Source organism: Lissotriton helveticus, chromosome 3_1 (genome assembly GCF_964261635.1).
Source record: "Lissotriton helveticus chromosome 3_1, aLisHel1.1, whole genome shotgun sequence".
NCBI classification, from domain to species: Eukaryota; Metazoa; Chordata; class Amphibia; order Caudata; family Salamandridae; genus Lissotriton; species Lissotriton helveticus.
The window spans coordinates 1,068,303,273-1,068,325,360 of NC_136061.1; the positions used below are offsets into that span (position 1 = coordinate 1,068,303,273).

At 41.8% G+C, this 22,088-nt stretch overlaps 1 protein-coding gene across 1 annotated transcript in view; it reads left to right on the forward strand.

Annotated features, from left to right (window-relative positions):
• The window catches only part of TTC21B (tetratricopeptide repeat domain 21B), a 557,120-nt gene that overhangs the window by 326,707 nt on the left and 208,325 nt on the right, over positions 1-22,088 (forward strand). The window contains exons 20-21 of the mRNA XM_078683845.1: positions 1,762-1,950; positions 21,858-21,968. Coding sequence (XP_078539971.1) covers positions 1,762-1,950; positions 21,858-21,968 — 300 coding nt within the window. The remainder of the gene's footprint in view (positions 1-1,761; positions 1,951-21,857; positions 21,969-22,088) is intronic.

The following is a 22,088-nucleotide window of genomic DNA, read 5'->3' on the forward strand; positions in this document are numbered from 1 at the left end:
CTCCAAGGGAGATCTTTGCTGGACAGTCCTCCAAGGGTTTGTGGAGGATGTGCAGCTTTTGGACAAGCCAATCTCTGTGATCGTCGAGGTTGCAAGCAGTCTGGCAGGATTTGGCACCAATCTTTGGTGCAGGTCCTCTGTTCTCACACTGTCTTTCCTTCATCCTTCCTAGGTTCAAAGTAGTTGAATCTTAGTTCCTACTATCTGGGGGCCACCTAAATAATGAATGTATGGGCATTAAGTGTAGTGTAAGGTAGTAGTTAATAAACTATTTACCATAGGGGTGACTACACCCCCTATATTACCACTTTCTGCTAGGAGTGGGCATAATCCTGACCCAGAGATCCTAGTTTCTCCCAAAACAAGCTTGTGAAACTCTTCTTTCCTTGTCCAAATTAAGTAGCCCACCTTAGGGGTGTGACTAAACTGAAAGTGAACACGTTTTTTGACTAGCTAATTCTCCTGCCTGTCATGGTGCCAGATGGGCCTCGGGGCTGAGGGGTGGCATCTCCCATGTTTTGGGGAAGCCGGGGTGCAAAGGCCTTCCATCGGAGCAGGCATTGTTTCTGAACGCTGGAGCATGGTCTCTCACCTACAGGGGTCAGAAACTAGTCTGTGGTGACAGGCTGGAAGATACCAGTCAGCCAGCAGACTAGACAACTTGTAGGTTTTCAGGAGGCACTTTTAGGGTGCCCTCTGAGTGCATGTCATAATAAATCTAGTACTGCAACAGTACAGATTTATTAAGACAAGGTGTTTGATGGCTCCCCTAATCACTTGTAATATCTAGTAATTGAACTTGGCATCACAGGGCATATCTGATCATGCAGACATGTCCTCATATGTAACATACTGCACCCTGTCTTAGGGCTGGAAGGCCTGCTGTAGGTGTGACTTACCTGTATTGCATGCAGTGTCTGTGAGGATGGCACACACGGAGTTTGCCATGTCGAGTTTTCTAAATGGTTTGCACCATTTCACGCAGCCTGCTGTGGCAGTCTGCATGTTGTTTTTTGTGTGGGTCCCTTGGGGTGGCATGATACATGCTGAAGCCTTTAGGAAGCCCTCTGTAGTACACATACCAAAAGGGGTACCGTTTATTAGGGACTTACAGGATCATTGTAATGTGAGGCACAGAATATTAAATTCTGCATGAACAGAGTCCAACTAACTGACTGTCCAACAGATCATGAATGATAAACACCTTAGAAAATAACCCCGCCTTGCTGCCGATAACAACTGGGGTAGGAGGAAGTGAAGTACAATCCAATAATCAAATTAGAATCATGGTAAATACAGGCACTAATAATCAACATAAACAAGTGGTACATAGCTTTCTGAGCCGTGCTTATGGTGAAAGAAGAGGGAAAGATTGTCCTTTTGAAGGCTTTTGGAGCATGGGAGGCAAGACTCCAGAGCAAAAAATCACTAGTACTTAAGGTATAGTTGCCATATGTCCTCGAAGATTGACAGTTGATCATTCATCTTCTTCATCAAGCGTTAATAGATTGCCATTTACATCATAGCGTTGGACACATCTTTGTAGGTCAGGACCATGGAGAATTTCCAGTATATGAGGATTTAGATTTTAGCCACTGCAGGGTCTTCATATTCCTTCTTGCTGGATATTCCAATGAATCGACATTGTGGAAGAATTGTCATTGTTTACATGTCTAGCTCCTAAGTGTGTTGTTCATGATGCTATACATTAAATTGTTGTCCTACCGTTGCACCAATGCTCACAGTCTGAATGTCTTACAGGCTCGAGAACTGCAAGCCAGGGTACTCAAGCGGGCTCAGATGGAGCAGCCCGATACAGTTCCTGCACAGAAACAATTAGCAGCTGAAATTTGTGCAGAGATAGCAAAGCATTCCACAGCCCAACGAGACTATGAGAAAGCTATTAAATTTTACAAAGAGGCACTTGTTTATTGTGAAACAGACAACAAGGTAAGTCACTTGTTGTGGTATATGCATATGTGCATTTATTTTCATCTTCAGAAGTCAACGTCTTGTAGCTTATCGTGTGCAAATGACTTAAAAGCACTGTTTCTTTATGATCATAATGTGACTTTAGAAATTATTTTATAGTATTAGTGTAAATTCAAATAGACTTATTGGGTCGGCAGCGAATTGCGTTCTTTTTCAATGTTTTTGCCACTCCTTTGGTGAGTAAAGCGGTTAGCTTTTTCTTGTTCATTTGGGATACAGAGCATAGCCGAAGCAGTAGCGGAATGGTCGAAATGGATCCTCAGGCTACGAAGGTTCTCCGCTCATGAGTGAAAGTCTGTCCCTCTAGTTCTGTGAATGGATGGTAGGCATTTAAATAAACACTGAGCATGCGTGTTTCTGGTGCAGCAAACTACGCAGAATAAGGTGCTGAGACTGCCGAAAGTTTTTCCATCATCGAATCTTGAAATTCAGACCTGTGATGTTTGTGCTGGTCTGGTCGGATCTTAGAAAACATATCAGATAATTGTAATGTTAATTAAAAAATGAAACCAAAAATATTTTTTTTAAACGCAAAAAATATTGAGGCAGAAATTGGTTAAAAAGTATATAATTCCTATGGTCAGACAATCCTGTGCATCAGACCAATCTCCTAAATTCATTTTTTCCACATATTAGAGGACCCAAGAATTTTTATTTTTGTTTTGAACCATGTTGTGTAATCCACGGACTTTCTCTTTTGTTAGATTTTTGAGCCATATTTTATCTTTAATGAAACAGTTTTTGTAATCCACAAAAATTCTACTTTCTGTCCATCAATTGTTGCTTTTGGATTTGTCACCCCGAGTGGGACGGGTATGCCCAGACGTGGGTCTCTTGCTCTCCATGCCCTGGAGTCAAGTTATCCTGGCTTATGAGGGGTGAAACCCCGAACCCGGTCCTAGGATGCTTGTTTCCAGTCAAGGAGAGACCTGTCCTGGCAGTTTGGGCTGGACAGTTCCCATTGGGCGCAGGGTCAAGACTGATTTGCGTATCGCTGGGTTCAAACTGGAATGGCATGGGGGGGCAAAACAACGATGTATTTAGGCCCAGATCACTGTACTGGGGTGAACGTATGACATTATTCTGCATTCTGTCCATCAATTGTTGTTTTTGCATTTGTCGACCCAATTAAATCAGTCATGAGAGCATTTCATAATCTTAGGGCATCTGGTTCGGAGTTATTCTCTTTTAATGTATGAAGAAGTATTGCCAAGTTGAATATTGGGTTTCCAGCAAACAAATGCTAGCATTTTCAGAGACGCTAAGTTTGGCATATGGAAGCAAATTTCTATCTAACTTATTCTAACATTTGTGATTCTGGTTAACTGATTGGCAACTTGTTTGAGTTATATTTAAATTCATAAATGACATGCCTCATTCAGCATCTTTGGTCTGTCTTCCTTTTCTATATACTCGGAGACCGAAATCAAATCTAGATTCCTAATGCAACTGACTGGGTGCTTGTAAGCTTTTTGCTTATAAGATATGGTTCACTTTGGATCAGCCAATGTTCTTGATTGGGACCCACTCATGAGTGCTTGTGTGTAGCACCCCACCGATTAATAAAAATTGTAATCAATATTGTTGCATGTATGAAAGGCTTTACACATCAAGATAGGAAAGATCATTAAATCTGATTGCCTTTACATGCTGGTGGTTTATCACATTTCTTTTTGTCCTCAAAGTACATATGCACGGGTAAGGTGGACATGCTGCATTTATATACATGCACCACAATTTGTTTACACTATCTGAACGTTTTTTTAAAACTTTGAGTGTGCCCTCAATGTAGCAGCCTCGTGCTAAACTTGGGTCGCTAGATGGGGCAGGAAGCTTAGCATTTTATCTACCTGTTCTGCTTTTCGCACCACTGCAAGGATAATGAGTGCAGGTGCAAGGTGAGCCTGAGAGAGGCAGTTTTTTAAAATTGTATTTTATCAGATTTTATTACAACAATCAATGTACTATTACCCAAAATTGCAGTCATGGTATATCCAACATCACAGACAGATCTTAAATGCATACCTAGATACAGCACAATATGGCAACCAGCTCAACAGTGTTGTTAACACGTTAACGTTACAGTGTCAATACATGTAAGATAGATTGATTGGGCCCTACTTTTCAAACTTTATTCACTGAACATTACTGCCCTCTCCTTTTAGGCCATGTTCTTTGTCCAGTATAGTGTTTATACACGTTTTAATCCTTTATTTCGTGGGCTTGTGGGTCATTTGTTGTGTCCCTGTCGGGAAACGGCCATTACAACGAAGCCTTTACAACGAAATTGTTAACCACGCATGCAGTACAACGCATGCGTGGTTAACACGAAAGCCTTTACCACGCATACCTTTACTACGAGGTTTGTAGTAAAGGTATATGTGGTAAAGGTAAAAAGAAAAAAAAGGGGGCCCCCAAGAAAGAAATTCACCTGAAGTCACGTCGGGTATCAGCGTCGTTTAATAGAAAACGGAAAATAAACTTCCGCTTTCTCTTAACGATGTATGACGTCACCACGCTAGTAATTGTGGTAAATGTAATGCGTGGTAAACGAATTCCGTTGTAACGCATGCGTGGTAAAGGCATGCGTTGCAACGGAATTCGTTGTAACGTCATATATTCGTCCCTATCCATCAAAAAGGAGCGGGAAATTCTGTCTTTTGTCTCTTGGCTCTGCTGCCTGTTTCAATGAAGACATCAATATCTAAATTATTACAATGTATCAGAACTTGCAGGCAGCCTTTGATTAACAGACTTGGGAGCTGCAGGACAATGTAACTAGTCTCTTAACCAGGAGCAGCTATAGAGCATTGTGTAGTTTTGAACCCTTGTGCGTATGTCCCTTCCATATCCCCTCAGGTACATACGTCGATTGGGTGGATCACATGGTTGGTTATTCTCTAGATCTCTTTGGATACAATCTGTTAGGTTTGCCACCACAGGGCATAGCTAGGCTAGACGGAGGAAGTCTGCATTAGGGGTCCTACAACATTATTGTCTATTGTCATGGCCCAGGCCACAGGACTCCGAATTTTTGGAGGTGTAATAAGCGCTATGAATTAATCTGTAATATATTAGTCTGTCTCTGTGTCAATGGGTGAAACATTAACCTTTTGTGGATTTGGTTGCTCACATTACCATAGTCGCTTGTGCCAAATACAAGGGGTTGTAGTCCAAGTGCATGCTGCTACCCATTGATGGTTCTATATAGGCTTTTGAGGGCAGTATAGACCACTTAGGATATTTTTGGGCAAGGGTTGAAATTCAAAACTATAATGTAAGAGGAAAAGTGTATGTGGACACGAAAGGAATCCATGTTCTTGGGTGGTGTCATCGGGTAGAACTTCCCATGACAATTAAACATGGTCTTTCTAATCCGATTTTAAGTGAGGATGAGTTGCTGTAGTCAGCACTCTGGATGATAACCCATGGTTAAAAAAAATATGGAGCAGCTTTTAGGCATAGTTTGGGCAAAATAAAAAAACTTTATATATGCTATTAAAGAAAATGTGTTGGCTGTTAAACACAAGCTGTCCCGAGTTAGGCCTATGTAGTGAAGAAGTTGATTTCTTAATTGTCCTCCCAAATAACATTTTCAGCTGTGAACTTTTGCACATACTTGCGTGCGCGACAATGTTGGATTAGTTTCCCTGAAACTAAACTGTTATACATATAACTTCGCACAACATTATCCCACTACCCTGAACATCATGTACAAGGTCTTTTTTCGCACTATGTATAAATGTCATCTCTATCTTCATCCACGTGGTGACAGGGCTGTCTACATATCCATAACATCACTAATTTATCCGCACATAGCAAGGCTGCTTCCGGTTATAAAAGCTGAGCATCCTAATATATTAGCAGTGGAGGCCCTTCCGCTGACACCAGAGGTCCTCGCATGCTGAGAAATCACCATGCAGCGGTCTGTCATCTTGTGAGGGGTGTCCAGTTTGTGACCAAGAAACCAGGTAATTTGGTTGGATCATCCCTTGGGGGGATTCTTGGCTCTTCACTTACACACACTCTAGGTACACTTAGAGAAAGGTTCGTATAGAAGCAGTACGCTCGATTACTGCCTTGTTTTATATGCCTCCATATATACATTGTTTTAGCACCATGGTAGAACTATATCTACTATTCACGCTTTCGGTGCTTGTATTTACTTTAATCTGCTTCTGTCTATTATTCATTGCAGCCTATGTATTCTATACAAGAATAATGTTGGTTCAATAAATATATTGAAAACGTCCCACTGTGGATTCTCTGTATACTTTTCTGAGGATAAGTAAGCATGAGTGACTGAGTGAAAGGTTCTACACTGTTTTCACAATCCCTGAGGGGTCAGAGTTGTCATGGTCAGTGGTTGTTAGACACTATTCGCTTCCTGGTAGGTTATGGGGCTTACGGTGGCCCTGTGAGCTAGCTTGTCTATAGGCCAACATATCCGGTGGAGGTGTCCGGTATCACTCTTGGCACCAAGCCCTTAGTTTATGTTGTCCAAACAAAGTGCAAATCCTATGGATTAGTACACGACAAAGCATAATGTATCACAAAGTATGAGGATTAAGGTGTATTTGAGCCTGTAGATGCCACATTTTATCTTTCCTCTGTTGTGTTGACCCATACAAAATCAGGTGAATTAAATAGGTGTGCAGACTTTAGGAGTCTCAATGATGCTACATGGATGGAAAGTTTTCCCTTAAGCAGAATAGAAGATAAATCAAGTAAGGTGTTGAAGTTGGTTCACTAAACTTGATTTAAGAGCAGTGTATCACCAAGCAAGACCTGACCCAGAAGCACACCATTTGATTGCCTTTGTTAGACTTGACTCGGATTCCTGTTTTTTAGAAAGCTGTTTGTCCTGGCATCGACTGCAGCTGTCTTTCCAAAAACATTTCAAGGTTTCCGTTGGTCGTGGTATTTCAAGATGACATGTGAATTCTGCAAAACCTATAAAAAAGAATAAAAATGTAGTTGAGGTAATAGATTTCTGGAAGCTAACCTAATACCAGTTTGGATCAAAACATTGAGAGCTCCAGCATCAAATAATAGGAAACAGTAGTTCTCGTAGTTAGTGTTGTGCAAACGTTACACCAGTTACATGAAAGATTTTGCTAACCTAACCAAATGTTTTGGGATTATGTGGAAGACATTTTCTGTGCTTTCCTGGTCTGATGAATGTTTTGTGGAAATTAACTCCTTGGACGCGGCCCCGATTCTGCGCCTGTGCGGTCGTTTTGAAGAGTGGGCGGGATCATGATGGCCCTCAGCCGTCCTCAGCACACGCCCACCGTGATGCATGACGGCCGGGGCCGTCTACAGCATGGAAGGGGTTAAAGAAAGCAACTTTTTGATCTTTTTGTGCACCAGCAGTGCATCCATATGTTTAGGGATATATGTAGGCTGTGGGGTTTTAGGTTTAAACCTATAATAACTGATAAAACCCCACTGAAAGAAAAATAGCCCTCACCGGTGAAAACATATAAACACTGAAAAAACACCTGCACAACCACAAACTAAATGCCATTCAAATAAAGGAAAAAGAAAGTGAAAGAGTCATTTTGTTCTTACTGAAGGGGTCAATAAAATGTAACTTTGTTATACAAGCTAGCAGTAAGAAAGACTGGCTAACATTATTCTGCTTGAGTTTTGTTCTTTAGGGATGCCACTAAAATATTGTTTCTTCTTCATTTTACTTTTTTCAGTTTTATGGCCTTTGGTGTAAAGATGCAGGGTTTAGTGTCACGTTTTAGGTTTAGTTTAATTATTTTATAAACTGTAGAGAATCAGGACATATCAAACTCACATTTGATATTTTGGCTGCATTTGATTCTTTTACTGATAGGTAAAATGGGTAGTTTCATAAAAATCTTTCCTAATATGTGTCATCACATTTGCCCACAGAGAATGGGTAAAAACCCTTAATACATCAGATCATAGTTTCTAGTGGGTCAGTATTGATAGTAGGTGAACTGCCAACACCTCAGACTGTAAACACTAAATGCAAGGTATAGTGACAAGTATATATATCACCAAGCATCTGGGATAGTGGTGAAAACGTGACACCAGACTTTTGGAAAACATGGAACGCAGTGTCACTTGTTATGCTCTGCAAAAAAGGTTATTTCCAAGTTCAACAAAGATTGGAGTGATATTGTTTGTATTTGTAGTGATTCAGCTACGTATATAAAAAATTTGTGTGATGACCTGTCAAAATTGATACTTGAGCTGAAGTGATTCCCTGTAGGAGATCCTTGCCACTTGTTAGATGGTATGCTGAAAGCATCTTTACAATCTTCAGAGTTAATGAGGAATGCTATTGACTTTTTAGGCCATTTTGGTGCACTGTTTTCTTATGCCCAGGAACTAAAACGCAAATATTTATCATTTTGTGCTTTACGTGGCATCAAAGAAAGAGTCATCCCAACTGTGCCCCTTAGCTGACTGTTCTCAGCCCAAGGGGCTATGAATGCTGAGAGGGCCTTTTCACAGAAGTTTACATGGGAAGGAAAGAGCGAGCACACATGACCAAAGACTCACTGAAGAAGTGTTGTATGGTGTACTACAATAAGATTAATTTGCAAAAATCTCTTTGGACCTCATATACACTATTCGTACACTGTCTATATACCATGTTCTTTCAGTGCAGAAAGCAAGCAATGATAAAAGCAAAACGTTCCAGAAACACCGGAAAAACACTTTTTCTGTTGTTTTTAGTGGCGTGAAAATGTGTAACCACTGATAACAACTGTTTTTTAAGATATTGAAAACACTGACAAAACCCCACCAGAATTGACCAAAAATAGAAACTGAAAACAGGACAGCCTAGATATATGTGTTGTGTGAAGGTTGATGTAAGCTTGTATGAGTTAGGCACTGTTCTTACATAATTAGATGGTGAGGCTGATGCCACTGTTGGAATTGCTTCCAGGTTCTTAAGAGCAACAGAACATATATATTGTTTAGTCTGTGTATTGGGTATAAAGAAGTCCAGACATTATTTATGGGAAAGACCATTCTTGATGAAAACAGATTTCCATCCCCCTGTCGATTTTTATCTGGGATTAAGATTTAAAAAATCCAAAACTCAGCAAAAAAGATTAGCATAGTTGCTTCAGTAACATTAAGTTTTATATTTTGCTGTGGGAAAAACTATAGCTCTGATTGTCTTTCAAGATTGTCTCTTATAGATGATTGAGTATGAATGGTAATGTAAAATTGAGGAATGCATTATAGTGAGCATCAATGATCTTGTAGTGTATGGTGTTGAGAGGACTTGGGTGCAGGAGGTGAGCAAACATCTGGAGTTGATGGAAGTGATGAAGGTGGTGTCAGAAGGCTGGCTCAATTAAAAGAATTGGCAAGCAGCATTACAACTGTATTGTAAGGTTGCAGATGAATACTCTACAGAAGACGGAAAACTTGTACGAGGAAATAAGTTAAGTCCGCCTATATTTTTCCAAAAACAATTATGGAAGAAGCATATGCTGGTCACAGGAGTCAGAAGTGAGTATTGGAAGTCTACTGTGGACAGGGGAGTGGTAATGTTGGTCAGAATAAAAATGTGGTCACCGAAATAGCAGAAGAGAATGTTTTGTGTACGGAGAGAGCATGACAGTAGATAGGTGTGGATTTTTGGGCCCTTTTCAAATCTTAACACAACTTTTAAGATACGTTGTGATAATTAATCATTTGTCAATGTGGGTGGAGGACAAAACTCAGTCCATCATTCAGTTTTTATGCTTGAAGGTGTTTACGCTTAAAGGAGTCCCGGACAAAAATCTTACCGATAATAGGGAACAATTTATATAGTTAGAGTTGAAGGATTTTCATGGTAGGTGTGGTAGAAACACTCCAGGAAAGTTCACTGCTGTCATCAAAGCAACAGAAAATAGAGTTCTCTGATAAAGTATGGTAGAATGTGTTCAGGGGACTTTCGGGAAACCCACTGAACACATCTACAGTGTTGAGAGCTCTTGTTTGGACTTTTAGGACTACCCTTTTAGGGAGATGGAGATGAGCAGTGATGGAGAGACTGCTGGCAAATTGTGGAAGAGTGCCAAGGAGAAGGAGGAGTTGGGAAGCAAGAATAATATGAATGGTGAGAAGAAACATTTTGATAATAGACTGAGAATTGGAGATTGGGTGAAGGGCTGGAACCCTGCATTGGGGTGGAACGGACTATCAAAGATTTTTTTAACACCGAGAGAGTGAGTCATACAAGAAGCAATATTGTAAAGTTAATGGTTGGTTTTTGATGGCATGTTTCATGTGTTGTCTTGCCTTTTCATGCCTAATCTATTATTGTGTATGGGAAGTGGAATTCTGCATGCAATAATGCAAGTGTTGTTGGTGTGGGATATCGGTTAGATTGTCCAAAGAGGCTGAAAGGATTTAACATGAAAGAAGAATTTAGAAGAAGCTAATGTCATTGGAAGACCTATTAACTCATTCTCTTACTTTACTTATTTATTTTTTGTTAACATTTGATTTGGTCAGTTTTAATAGTTAACCATTTTGTGCTGCATTATGTTTTGTGTATGAGGGAAGGTGTGGTAATGCCTAGGAATTCCATGACTCTTGTGTGTGGTGAAATTCCAAGGCAGTCTCATCCCTCCAGTGTCTGTTGCCTCTGAGCCCAGGCTACAACAGGAGCACGTTACGCATGTGCTGCGATAAATGTTTCATTCAGTTACTGAATGTCTCCAATTTGCTGAAAATGCCTGCATGTATCCCCTAACATGGTCAACCCTAGCATCTGTGTTTGCATCGTTATTTTGGGTGCCTGCATCACTGTAGGGGGAAGTCAGGGGAGTAAAGCGTTGTCCTCCCCACCGTCTTCCACAGTCATTTCCAGGTCCACTTCTTACAGGCCACAGATTCAATATCTATAGTAGACCTCTTGCCAGGCAGTACATAGCGCTGTTTTCAGAGTTATCGGAGATGTAGTGTTGGGTTCCACAACAATGGGGTGGAGGAAGTGTGGTGGGTAAAAGCAGAAATGTGCAAAGTGGGCTTGGGCACATAAATAATACAGTGTAACATCAGGGTCCAAGAACCCTCCTTGTATGTATGGCAACGTCAGTGTGTTTATTTTATCCCAATTTGTTTTCTCGTCCATGCAAATTTACTCAGAAGTGACAACAGATGGAGAAAGAACTGCAGAGGTAGTGGAAGTGTGGAATTAACACATGTTCAGAATTTTAGGTGTGGCAATGCTCTTCATTAATGCTTTAAGACCAGCCATGTATAGGGGGAAGTCTTAACCGGAGATTTACTTGCTTCTCAACTTTGGTGCATGCAGCACTGTAGTTATCTGCTGATATTCCTACTTATTTCTAATACTAAAAAATTACTTGACGTTTCACGTTATTTGAGCCAAAAAGTGAGAGTGCAATTTTGTGCATCCGGTGTTAGTTGGAATACAGATGATTTACTGTAGTTTATTATATGCCAGAGAGCTAATCACAAGAGCAGGATTTATCCTGCTTAAAGTGAGATAAGTAGGCAGCGCAACTTCTAGTATTCCCATTTCAGCTGGTGTTATGTAGACACCAATGGACACCATTCTCTGGTTTTTCCTCTGGAAATTTTGATGGGCATCAGTGAGTTTCATTGGCCCAGATTCGAGCAGTGGGTTGTGTACAATAGCCTGGCCCAACCTAAGGACAACTCGCCTGCCCCGTCTTTTCAGTGTCACAAGCATGAATTGCCATTCCTCGACTTCCATGTAAAGCGCTCTGATACCTCCGGGTCTAGCCAGCACTATATAAAACTCGTCAAATAAATAAATTCGGTGAGTTAAATGGTTCAATAGCATCTAGAAATATTGCTACTCAATCGAGTTGCATCTTCAACTTTTGCTGAAGGTAGAACAGTTTTGGGGTTATGGGCAGTAGCATGGCTCGATATGAAACGGATTTGGTCTAAAAAGACAATAGATGACACTAAGGGGCACAGACTGTTGGGCAAAGTTTTTGCATAGATTTTACAATTTGTATTCATAGGGGAGAGGGGATGGTGGGATTCGCCAGTGATTTATCTACCTTCTGTAGTTTCACAGGACCACTTAAATTCAGGCCAGTGGAACCCCGAATTCCCTTCCCTCCTCATAGCTAGGATGTATTGGGGTAGGATACCTATATAAGCTTCATAGAATTCTATGGGCAAGCCCATGATAGGACAATATTCTCCTATTAAGAACAGATATTGCATTTCACTAGACTGTGAGGCAAAGTTTAGAATCAAAGGAAGTGAATTCCTGTAAAATCTCCCCAGTTTTGTAATGTTGCCCTGCTGTCATCTAGCACTAAAGCATTGTTAGCTGCCAAGAGTTAATACATCAGTGTGCTGTGTTTTTACCAGCGCAGTCCTCTTTGCCACATCTGATGATCACTACTTACTTTCCCAAAAAGAGGACCTCTCTCTTTGTTACTTCGTAATATTTTTTCAGTTTGTCATGAAAGTTTGGAAGAACCACCTGATCTTCTGAACTCCTGTGGCAATCTTCCCAATTTCAGAGTTCTTTCTACATCTTTTGTAAGTGAGATTGCAGGCTTTCAGCATGCCTGACTGCTTTGCATTGCATATCCCGCTAATTATTTTAAATGCTTCCTACATTGTGCCAGGGCTATCTACTGACCCTGTGTTCAACTTAGAGTAATCTAGCATTGTCTGACTCATTTCTTCCCTAAATACTGTATCAAGTAAGGCTTCCACGTGCAGCATCTGTTCAGGATATTTAAGCCAGGTTCAGTAAGGATTTTGTTGGATAGTTCCTGGCCCATATATTAACAGGTTGTTACCCAAGGGTATACATATCTAGTAACAAGCCAGTAGTCATTCCGGAATCAAAATTGTGTGCCATTGAGAAAAAGGAATTACCTATCGCCTTAGGGTTCCTGTTATGTTATTTGTTATGTTATTAGTTATTTGTAGAGCACACGTAGACCCATGGGTTTCATGGCGCTAATGTCTGAGGTCCTGAGATAGTCCCTAATCGTAGGCCAGTTTGAATAACCAAGTTTTTAGGGATTTTCTGAAGACCAAAAGACTGTCAAATTTCCTGAGTGAGGTGGGGAGGGAATTCCAAAGAACGGCTGCTAAGTGAGAGAAGCAACTTCCTCCTTGCTTCTTCCTTTTGAAGGAGGGGATGGTCAGCAGATTCAGGTATGCTGAGCGTAGGTTGCGTTGTGGTTTGTGTGCAGTTAGCAAATGTCTGATACATTTTGGGCCTTTTCCGTGTAGAGCTTTAAAAACAGTGCACCCCGTTTTGAAGGTGATCCTTTGGGCTATTGGTAGCCAGTGGAGTTTTTTTAAACTAGGTCGAGCTGACTTCCATTTGGGCTGTTTGCATAACAGCCTCGCCGCCTGGTTTTGAACCATCTGCAGCCGTTTCAGGGCGCTAACTGGGAGCCCGAGATAAATGGCATTAGAAAAATCAAGGCGAGAGAGTACTAGGGCAATTATTACCTGCACTAGTGCTCAGTAGGTGAGCAAGTGCGCAATTTTTCAGATTTTCCGTAGTTGGAAAAAGCTAGACGAAACAATGGCTCCCACTTGGCCTTTCAATGAGAGGTCAGAGTTTAGTATAACCCCCTGACTTTTCACTTTCTGAGAGGCCATAGGCGGGGAGCCCAATTGTGAAGGCCAAACGTGTGGACCGCAGCTAAGCTCGCTCTTCCCAGGCAGAACTAATTCTGTTTTGCCTGGGTTGAGCTTGAGATGGTTTGAGTCCATCCATTTTTGTATGAGTGACATCGTTACCTGAAACTCGTTGACAGCGTCCGATGTATTCTGGGGGAATATTAGCTGTAAGTCGTCAGCATAGTTAAAAATTGTGACTTTCTGAGTTTTTAATAAATATAATAAGGGTCTCAGGTATAGGTTGAATAGAAGTGGTGAATGTGATGAGTCCTGTGGCACACCACAAAGTGAGGATAGTTTTTGAGCTGTGAAGGTGCCCAGTCTCACAGACTGCGTCCGGTCAGCGATAAAGGACGCTATCCAACCAAGCGCTGAGCCCCTGAGGCCGGCCTGCTCAACACGGTTTAACAAGATGTTATAGTCGACCGTGTCGAACGCGGCCGACAGATCAAGTAGCACCAGCGCCTGGTGGATATCTTTGTCTGAGTTGGCTCTGATTGTATCCTGAACTGCAAGGATTACTGTTTCAGTAGAATGAGCTGGGCGGAACCCTGCTTGGTTAGGTTCCAAAAAGTCTGATTGCTCTATGAAGTTCGATAAACATCTGGACTCATGGGCCTCGAGAAGTTTAGATAGAAACGGAAGGACTGAGATAGGCCTGTAGTTTGCCAAATCCAAAGGATCGGCCCCCGACTTCTTTAGGATCGGGACGAGCGTGGCTGCTTTAAATTTACCGGGCACACTACCCTGTGACAGGGATTCATTCAGGAGTGGGAAGATGCTGGTAGGGAAAGCTGAGCATACCTCTTTCAGTATGTGTGGGGGACAGCTATCGTCCGGAGATCCGGATTTGACCCTAGCTAGGAGTTCTGATAGCATATTTAGGTCATTAAGGGGTATGGCGTCCAGTGTGTGAGGATTGATGCAGATGTCATCCAACGCTTCTCCGTTAAGTGATGCCGAATATCCATCCGTTTTTGAGATTTCATTATTTTCGGAGATTGCTTCCACAATAAAAGCAAGAGGCCACAGTGCAGCATTTACCTTGTCTAGTAGAAGATCTAAGGAGACATTAAAGTCACCTTGTCAAATAAGTGTGCATGGGTTTGACTGCAGGAAATCCTTTAATACATCCTGGAAAAAACTTGGGCTGTCTGTATTAGGACTGTAGATATTTATGATAAAAATGTCGGTGCTTCGTAGAATGCCCTGTTCTCTTGTATACCTACCATCGTTTGTCACCCGCCTTCTTCATCCTAAAGGGAAACCCTTCTTAAATATTATTTTATGCCAATTGACTATACAGCCTAAGACTCAAATAAGCAGTGCGCAATACATTTAACTAAAAAGTATTTTTGCCAGGCTTTATTCAGGTCTGTTTCTTGGAGGAGTGCCATGTCTATTTCATGGCTGCTCAAGTATGGAGTGATAGGTCTAGCTTTACGCTTGTTGATTAGACTTCGGATGTTCCATGCCAGGATGCAGAATGACGTTCCCTTATCCTTGTTATACTCCCCTATTATCCTTTCCAGTCAGGTGAACTAGCCAGGCGGCAAGTGTACAGCATTGTGTATAGTAGTGTGCCCATATAGCAGGATCTCCAGTGACTGTGGAAGGACTACAATTCAATCCCTTCTCCCATCCACTCTGACTCTTAGACAAGTGAATCCATACTCTCCTTCCAACAATGTACCTCTGGCCACCATCAGGAGCTAACAGTTCATTGCAATAAAAAAATGTTACTGCTTTATCTTCTGCCATGCGCTTTAGCCACTGCATGTTTTTGCATACACTATGAACAATTTAAAAAGTTGTGAGCCATGCCACAACTGTTGCCATGTTTACTAAAATGACCATTTCATGTGGAAGTTAAACATTCTCCATACTTTCACTTGCTGCTGGTGACTCAATATCAATTGCATTTGTCAACTTATCTAGAGAGGCCTTTATTTGCGGTTTATACATTTTGATAAGTCTACTTCATATGCCATGAAGGTAATTTTTTTATCTACATTTTCTTATTTTTTGCGTACAGTTTTCAAGGATTGAAAGGAGACAGTTGTCTGGTTACATGGCAACCCCAGGCAGTGCAAATTGCAATAAGCTGTTGCCATAGCAGCCGCGCAGTGGTATGACTCATGGGAGGGCAGGAAGCAAGGAGAGTGGACTGAGGTGTTTTTGTGCTGGATCAGTGCCAAGGCAACCAGTATATGCCAGATGGGAGCTTTTGTGGGAGAGGTCTAAAATGGGACTTCTTCATCTAACAGGCTTGAAATAGCATGATCAAATTGATGCTCACAGGTGGAGTGGGATGGATTGACGATACAGATATTTCCGACAGTCTGTTAAAAGGTAGCTGGATAGAAGTAGGGAATATTATGCTTCTTGCATAATAGAGGAGATAAAACCAAGTTTTTTCTCGGTTGCATAAGCCTTTCCGCTGCCTCCTAGAGCCGTAGGTTTTTGTAATAAGCATCACATGTCTGAAAGGATCCCAAAAGGTTGAACATGGCAGACCTGTTTCTCAAGGGATTTTCACTACCTGATCGGAGATTTTGGCCCCCTTAGGAACCGCAGTGCAGGGTTTCCTGCAGCCATAGTGACAGCACATTTTCTGCTGTGCTGACAATGATTGTATGGGGGACTCATAGCCTGCTTTTGGAGGGGGGCCTGGATATTTCCATACAGTCTGTGAGTACGCCCTCATTGCCAACTTGCGATTGCAGTGTCCTCGAGAAGTCCCTGGGACCATCCATGCTATACATGCAGACCTCATACCCCTCCCCTGGCCCATTAATTCACTTTGCTAACTTCGATATTGCGCGGTTACCCTCATGAGCAAATTTGTTTAAGCCTCTTTAATATGTAACCTTATGGACTAGCAGACCTTCCTTTGCCCATGGCCATACGCTAATAAAATTATGGAACGCCTTCCTTCTATTAAACATGAACTAACCTTTCATTACCTTTCCCTCCCCTTCGTTGGCCGTCATTATTTTTTTGGAGGCGAGTCTGCCTCCCTAGACACAGTGCATTGTCCTAATTTCCCCATGAATGAAAAATGTAGCCCTCTTCTGAGTAGGCATATATCAAAGCCATCTACCTAGACAACAACTATTTTGTCTGTCTTCTGGGCAGGCACATAGCCCTATTGTAGCAGGGCTGTATTGTCCATTTTTGTTTAATTGTTTGTTTATTTTAAATAGGTTGTGACTTGGAGTAGGCCACAAATCTCATCACTTTCTTTACCTGGCCCTTCCGTCCCTGGGGGCTTGGGCCGAGGCTAGCAGCAACCTACAAGGAGGGTTTATTAGCAGGTGTTCCTGAATCTGAGGGGGATTTTTGGACAGCCCGCTTCAGCTTTAGCTTTGGGATTCCTCAAATAATAATGACTAGAACGAGGAAGTGGATCAGAAGGTAAAGCTTAAATTACTTACCAGTAATTTCTTTACTCTGAGTCCATTCTTCCTTAATTCAGTCATTGCATCCCACCCTCCTGCATTGATGGTCACTGTGTCGTGCCAGTCTCTGGGTTTGTGGATGTTACAGGATGTCTTCTGGGTAGATTGCCTTCATACAAGCTTACTTGGCGGTAGCGCTAACAATGTTTTAGGGGGAATAAGAACAAAGAAGTATATCTAGGGAGGCAAAATTACCTCACATTGCAATGAGTGGATCAAGGAAGCATGGATTTGGAGTACTTGAATTACCAGTAAGCATGGGTCAGCTCCTCCACTAAGACGGAAGAGTTTAGCCCTACTGCTCTCGGAGGAGGAAAAAAATTATATACTCGTTATTATCATTTTATTCTTGTATGCTACGGGGCTGGGTTAGTGTGGGGCGGGGCTGGTGTCAGAGCCTGGGAGGAGTGGTTCGTGCACACTCTAAGTGCGCATGACGATTTGGCCGGCCTTCTTGACCCGGCCAAACAGTTGTGCGCACTTTGTATGTTCCCAGCTCGGCTGTAATGCAGCATGGCGGGAACATGCACAGGCTCTCTGTCCCCATCTGAGAGCCGAACCAAGGTGTTCCTACCAATCACAACACTGTATGCAGCATTGTGATTGTCTTAGGGGAGGCTATGTGCCTCTGTTACTCATTAGGAAGCAACAACGGAGGAGAGACAGAGGCGGCCATGAGGAGGCAGTGTGTTTTTAAAACATGTTTTCTTCCCCCATGGCCTCCTGGCACACCACCCCCATTCCCTGCCACCTTGTTCCCTGCTAACCGCGACCGCCAGTAAGTAATTATTGCATTACTGAATCTCGCACACAAATGTTGTCACCCCCTTCGGTAACCCCAGTTTGGCTTCAGAAGCACATCAATGGACCCAGACTTATGTTGCTGTCTATGTTCATTGCTATAATCCAGAAAGCACAATGTGGCTAGCCTTTATAGCATCGGCACTACAGTTTATCTCACATTAGACTGGCACATAGAAGATTATACCAGACTACGGAACACACATTACATATGTCAAAGCATTCATGCAGAGCGCTGTCTTGTTAAACAACTGTAGAGGTTTTTAATGTGCCTCCTCTAGTTCCTTCTACAGGTATTCAGACCAGACATTCAGCACTATCAAGGAAGTCTCTCAGGAAGAGTCTTAATCTAGACATTCTCTGCACTAATACGCACTTCTGCAATTACCCTATATAATGTCCAGGTCACAATTTGCTTCCTGTGCTCTTGTGCCCGCCGTTAGGGTGTCTGTCTACCTGTGGGACTTTCCAGTGTTCAGCTAAGCTTATGACGTTCTGCTATGTTCATATACTGGCTTCAGTCTTTTTGGGCGGTATTCTGAAATTCCTATTCATTTCGGATCTATGTCTGGGTTTCTGTTAGCCAGCATACTATTCCTTCCAAATACTATATCTTTCACCACCCTTGACCCATGTATACCAGAACTAAATTACCTGGATTTAACTCCGATTCCATATCCATGCTGGATTTTATGCCAGTTCGTATGCTTTTCCTGCAGAAGCCTTCAATTCCTAGAATTCCCTTCTCGCTGCCTTGTCTCCACCGTTGCGGGCCATGCATGGGTGAAGGAAGCAGCACGCCTATGGCTAGCTAGTGGTATCTTGTGTTGTCGGTATCACTCCAGAGGCATGTGATCACAGTGAGCTCTTTTAAGCTTCTAATTCCTTCAGTCCAATGTTGGTCATAGTAGCAGTGTTCCTGTTTGCTAGAGCCTTTGTTTTTCCAAGGTCCTGAGTCCTCAGCTAGTGCTAATCATCGTTTACAGATTTCCGAAGTTGAAGCAAAATCCTTATTCTTAAACTGGTATTGGTTCTTTGTTTCTTGAGTTTAGCTGTTTCAGTGCACTATTATATCCTGAATGTGTTACTCTTTTAGTAATAACCCTCCCTTTTCCAGTCACTGCCTTCCTTCCCTCTACCTTAGTTCCAGTTTGCTATCTTAATATCCCAGCTGCTTTAGCTTCATATTTCTAGTATGCTTTTTAATTGCTTTCTCCAAGTGTTACCTTTATTTTCGATTATTTCTTGTTAAGTACTACTCGTCTTTAGCTCTTTGTCTCTCGTGATTGTGTATAAAGTTCTTCGCCATTGCTGTTACTGCCTTGTGTGCTCTTGCGTGATCACCAGGATTCTTGCACACAGAAGCGTTTCCTATCCTATTCTATACAGAGCCTCTATTTGCATGTATATCCTTCATGTGAATATTTGCAGTCAGTATCTTTAATAGCAATTGTGAGTGAGGACCTTCCTGAGCTTCAGTCCTTCTGTGTTGAGCTCCAGAGTGCTTTGCCTCACATTCAGTTTATTATTAATGTTATTATATGTATGGCTTGCTGGTCTTGGGTGTTAATTATTCTAAATCCTGAATTGTCTCTTGAGTGCCCTTCCTTATGAGCTTTGACTTTCATGTACCCGTGTGAAGATCTTTCCCATTAGATCCCTTTTCTCTTCCAACCTCCTGTGCGATCTAGAGTAGCACTGTTAAAAATATTCTCTTCACTTTGTTTACCCTTTCCCAGTCTTTGCCAGACCCCTGGTTCAGTATACCCTTCTATGTCATAGTGACTCTCCTTTTCTCCAATACTAGATGCTTTGTTTAATGCGAAAATAGCCTGGAGGTTTATGAATTGGAAAAAAGACCAAGGTTCTTTACAGAGGCACCATTTTTTTCCTGTGAGACGTTTCTAAGGAAGCCCAACTGGTTTCGGGTAGAAATAGCATTGTTGCACATGGCTTTTCGTTTAGAGGCATTAATCTTACCATCAGTTGAAAACCCAGTTATTTTTTCCCAACCAAAAGTGCTGCATCTCCGATTAACCCCCACACCCTCCAAAACAGATTCTGTTTTCAAATGGTTATATACAATTTTTAGACGCATCCCTAGCATTACATGCCTCTCATCTCACAAACCTGAGTTTTCTTCCCACTTTCCGAACAACAGCCTCTCTGGGATTAAGGAAAACCCTGAACGCCATTTCCTAAAGGCCTTTGGAGCACATCATAGCGGACTGTCCCTTATGAGAGGTGTCTCCACCAGTGCTTAATGTGAGCCGGTATTTGCAGGTCAGTCCCACTGGCCCTTATTTTTCCTCATCCGTTTCAACAAGAGTAAGACAGAAAAACACAAAAGGGGGAAAGAAGGAGGAAGAAAAAGACAGAACAGTGACAAAGAAATAAAGAAGTAATAAAAAACAAACTGTAATAGTGAGATAAAGGTTGTGGGAGTGCCTGATGGTGAATGAAGGAGGAATACGTTGGATTCCATACAATCCAACATTTAAATTCAACACCTAGAAATTCGATGGCACTGGCCACAGACTTCGGAGCAAAACCTTGAGCACTGGAACCTGTTTTTTACAGATAAAGCAATGGTCTCCATCAATGGCCTCCAGGCAGTAGTGTTGCTCTATTTTTAAAAGAAAGTAGTTTCCTACCACTCCCTGGCTAGTTTTAGTAGTGTTTATAGAGGAGGAAGAGAGGTTCTGAGTGTGATCTGCCAGCTTTGCACGGTTGTGTAATTAACATAGACCCAAATCACTGTGTGGTTGTCTGCCATTTTTAAGAGCTATGTTTCGCAGTCTTGCGTATTCCTATTTGCTGGTTTGAAATTTAACACTGTACAATCCACTTTGAGACATTTGGGTTGTATACGAGTCTGCCTTAACAACGCGGTCCGAACCATGAATGCCTCTTTACACCGCATACCTTTACCACACAAGTTGACTTGCCTTATGGAAAGCGCTGGACTTTGGAATAGTATAATTTACTATTACAACTCCAGTCTGTGCAATAGTAGGGAAAGTGTTCGACTTAGAGTCCAGCATCAGTCCAAGAACGCTTTCCTTAAGGCAAGTTGTAACAACTTGTGTGGTAAAGGAATCCATTGAAAATACACATTCGTGGTTCGGACCGCGTTGGTAAGGCACAGCGCGGTTCGAGACGCCATGTAAAGGCGGTTTCCTGGCCATTTAGAGGTGAAAAGAAACAGTGTGCCTAGTTGTGACTATAGAACCGTAGTCTCTTTCTCTTAATGCAAACTGTGTGCTTGCTTACATGAAATGCTCTGCCATTCTGGAAGTGGGAGCTGAACCAAGTGGTGTTGCACAGGTGAGCTATGCTGACCTTCCAAACCTCTTCAGATGAAGATGTACTCCCATACTTCTTTGCACTCCGTCTATTTCACTGTTTCTATCCTACCCCACACAGCGCATGGATGCCCAAAGTTTTGATGTGACATTTTTTATCTGCATGGGACTGTTTTACGATTGGAATGAAACTCTTGCATCCTTTCTTTTAGTTCACGTTGGATTTTCTGTGTTCATATTCAGAAAAGGATGGTGAATAGAGAACTCACAATAGCTAGACGCAAATAGCACTAGAACTATAAAAGTAGAACGCTTAAAAGTGTTCCAGAATTCTCCACCTTACACCAGCATGTGTTCTGGACAGCTTGCTGCCATAATGGGCATCCATATCCCTTCCCCCCCCTCCACATTCTCGAGATCCACTGTTACAGGTTGCCATTGTTTTCCTGAAGTGCTCCAAAGGTGTATGTATCATTTGTAAGCCTTCTTTTTTTGTGTATTAATGGTTTAGGCATATTTAATAAATATATAACAAAGCCTTGTTGCAAGGAATAGATATTCCGAAGGGACACAATTAAAACAAAACATTTTACAGGATGAATCTATGTATTGTTTTTATCACATCTATTTAATTTCTTTGCTATTATAGGTAATGCTGGAACTTGCACAACTCTATCTTGCACAAGAAGATACTGAGGCCTGCCAGCATCAGTGTGCGTTACTGCTAAAGAATGATCAAGATAATGAAGCTGCTACTATGGTTAGTAAAGTACAATATATAGATATATCTATATCCATCTATATATATATATAATATGCTCTTTGTTACCATTATTAATTGTGGCAAAGGGGCATAGCCATGAGAGGCTTCAAGTAGGTC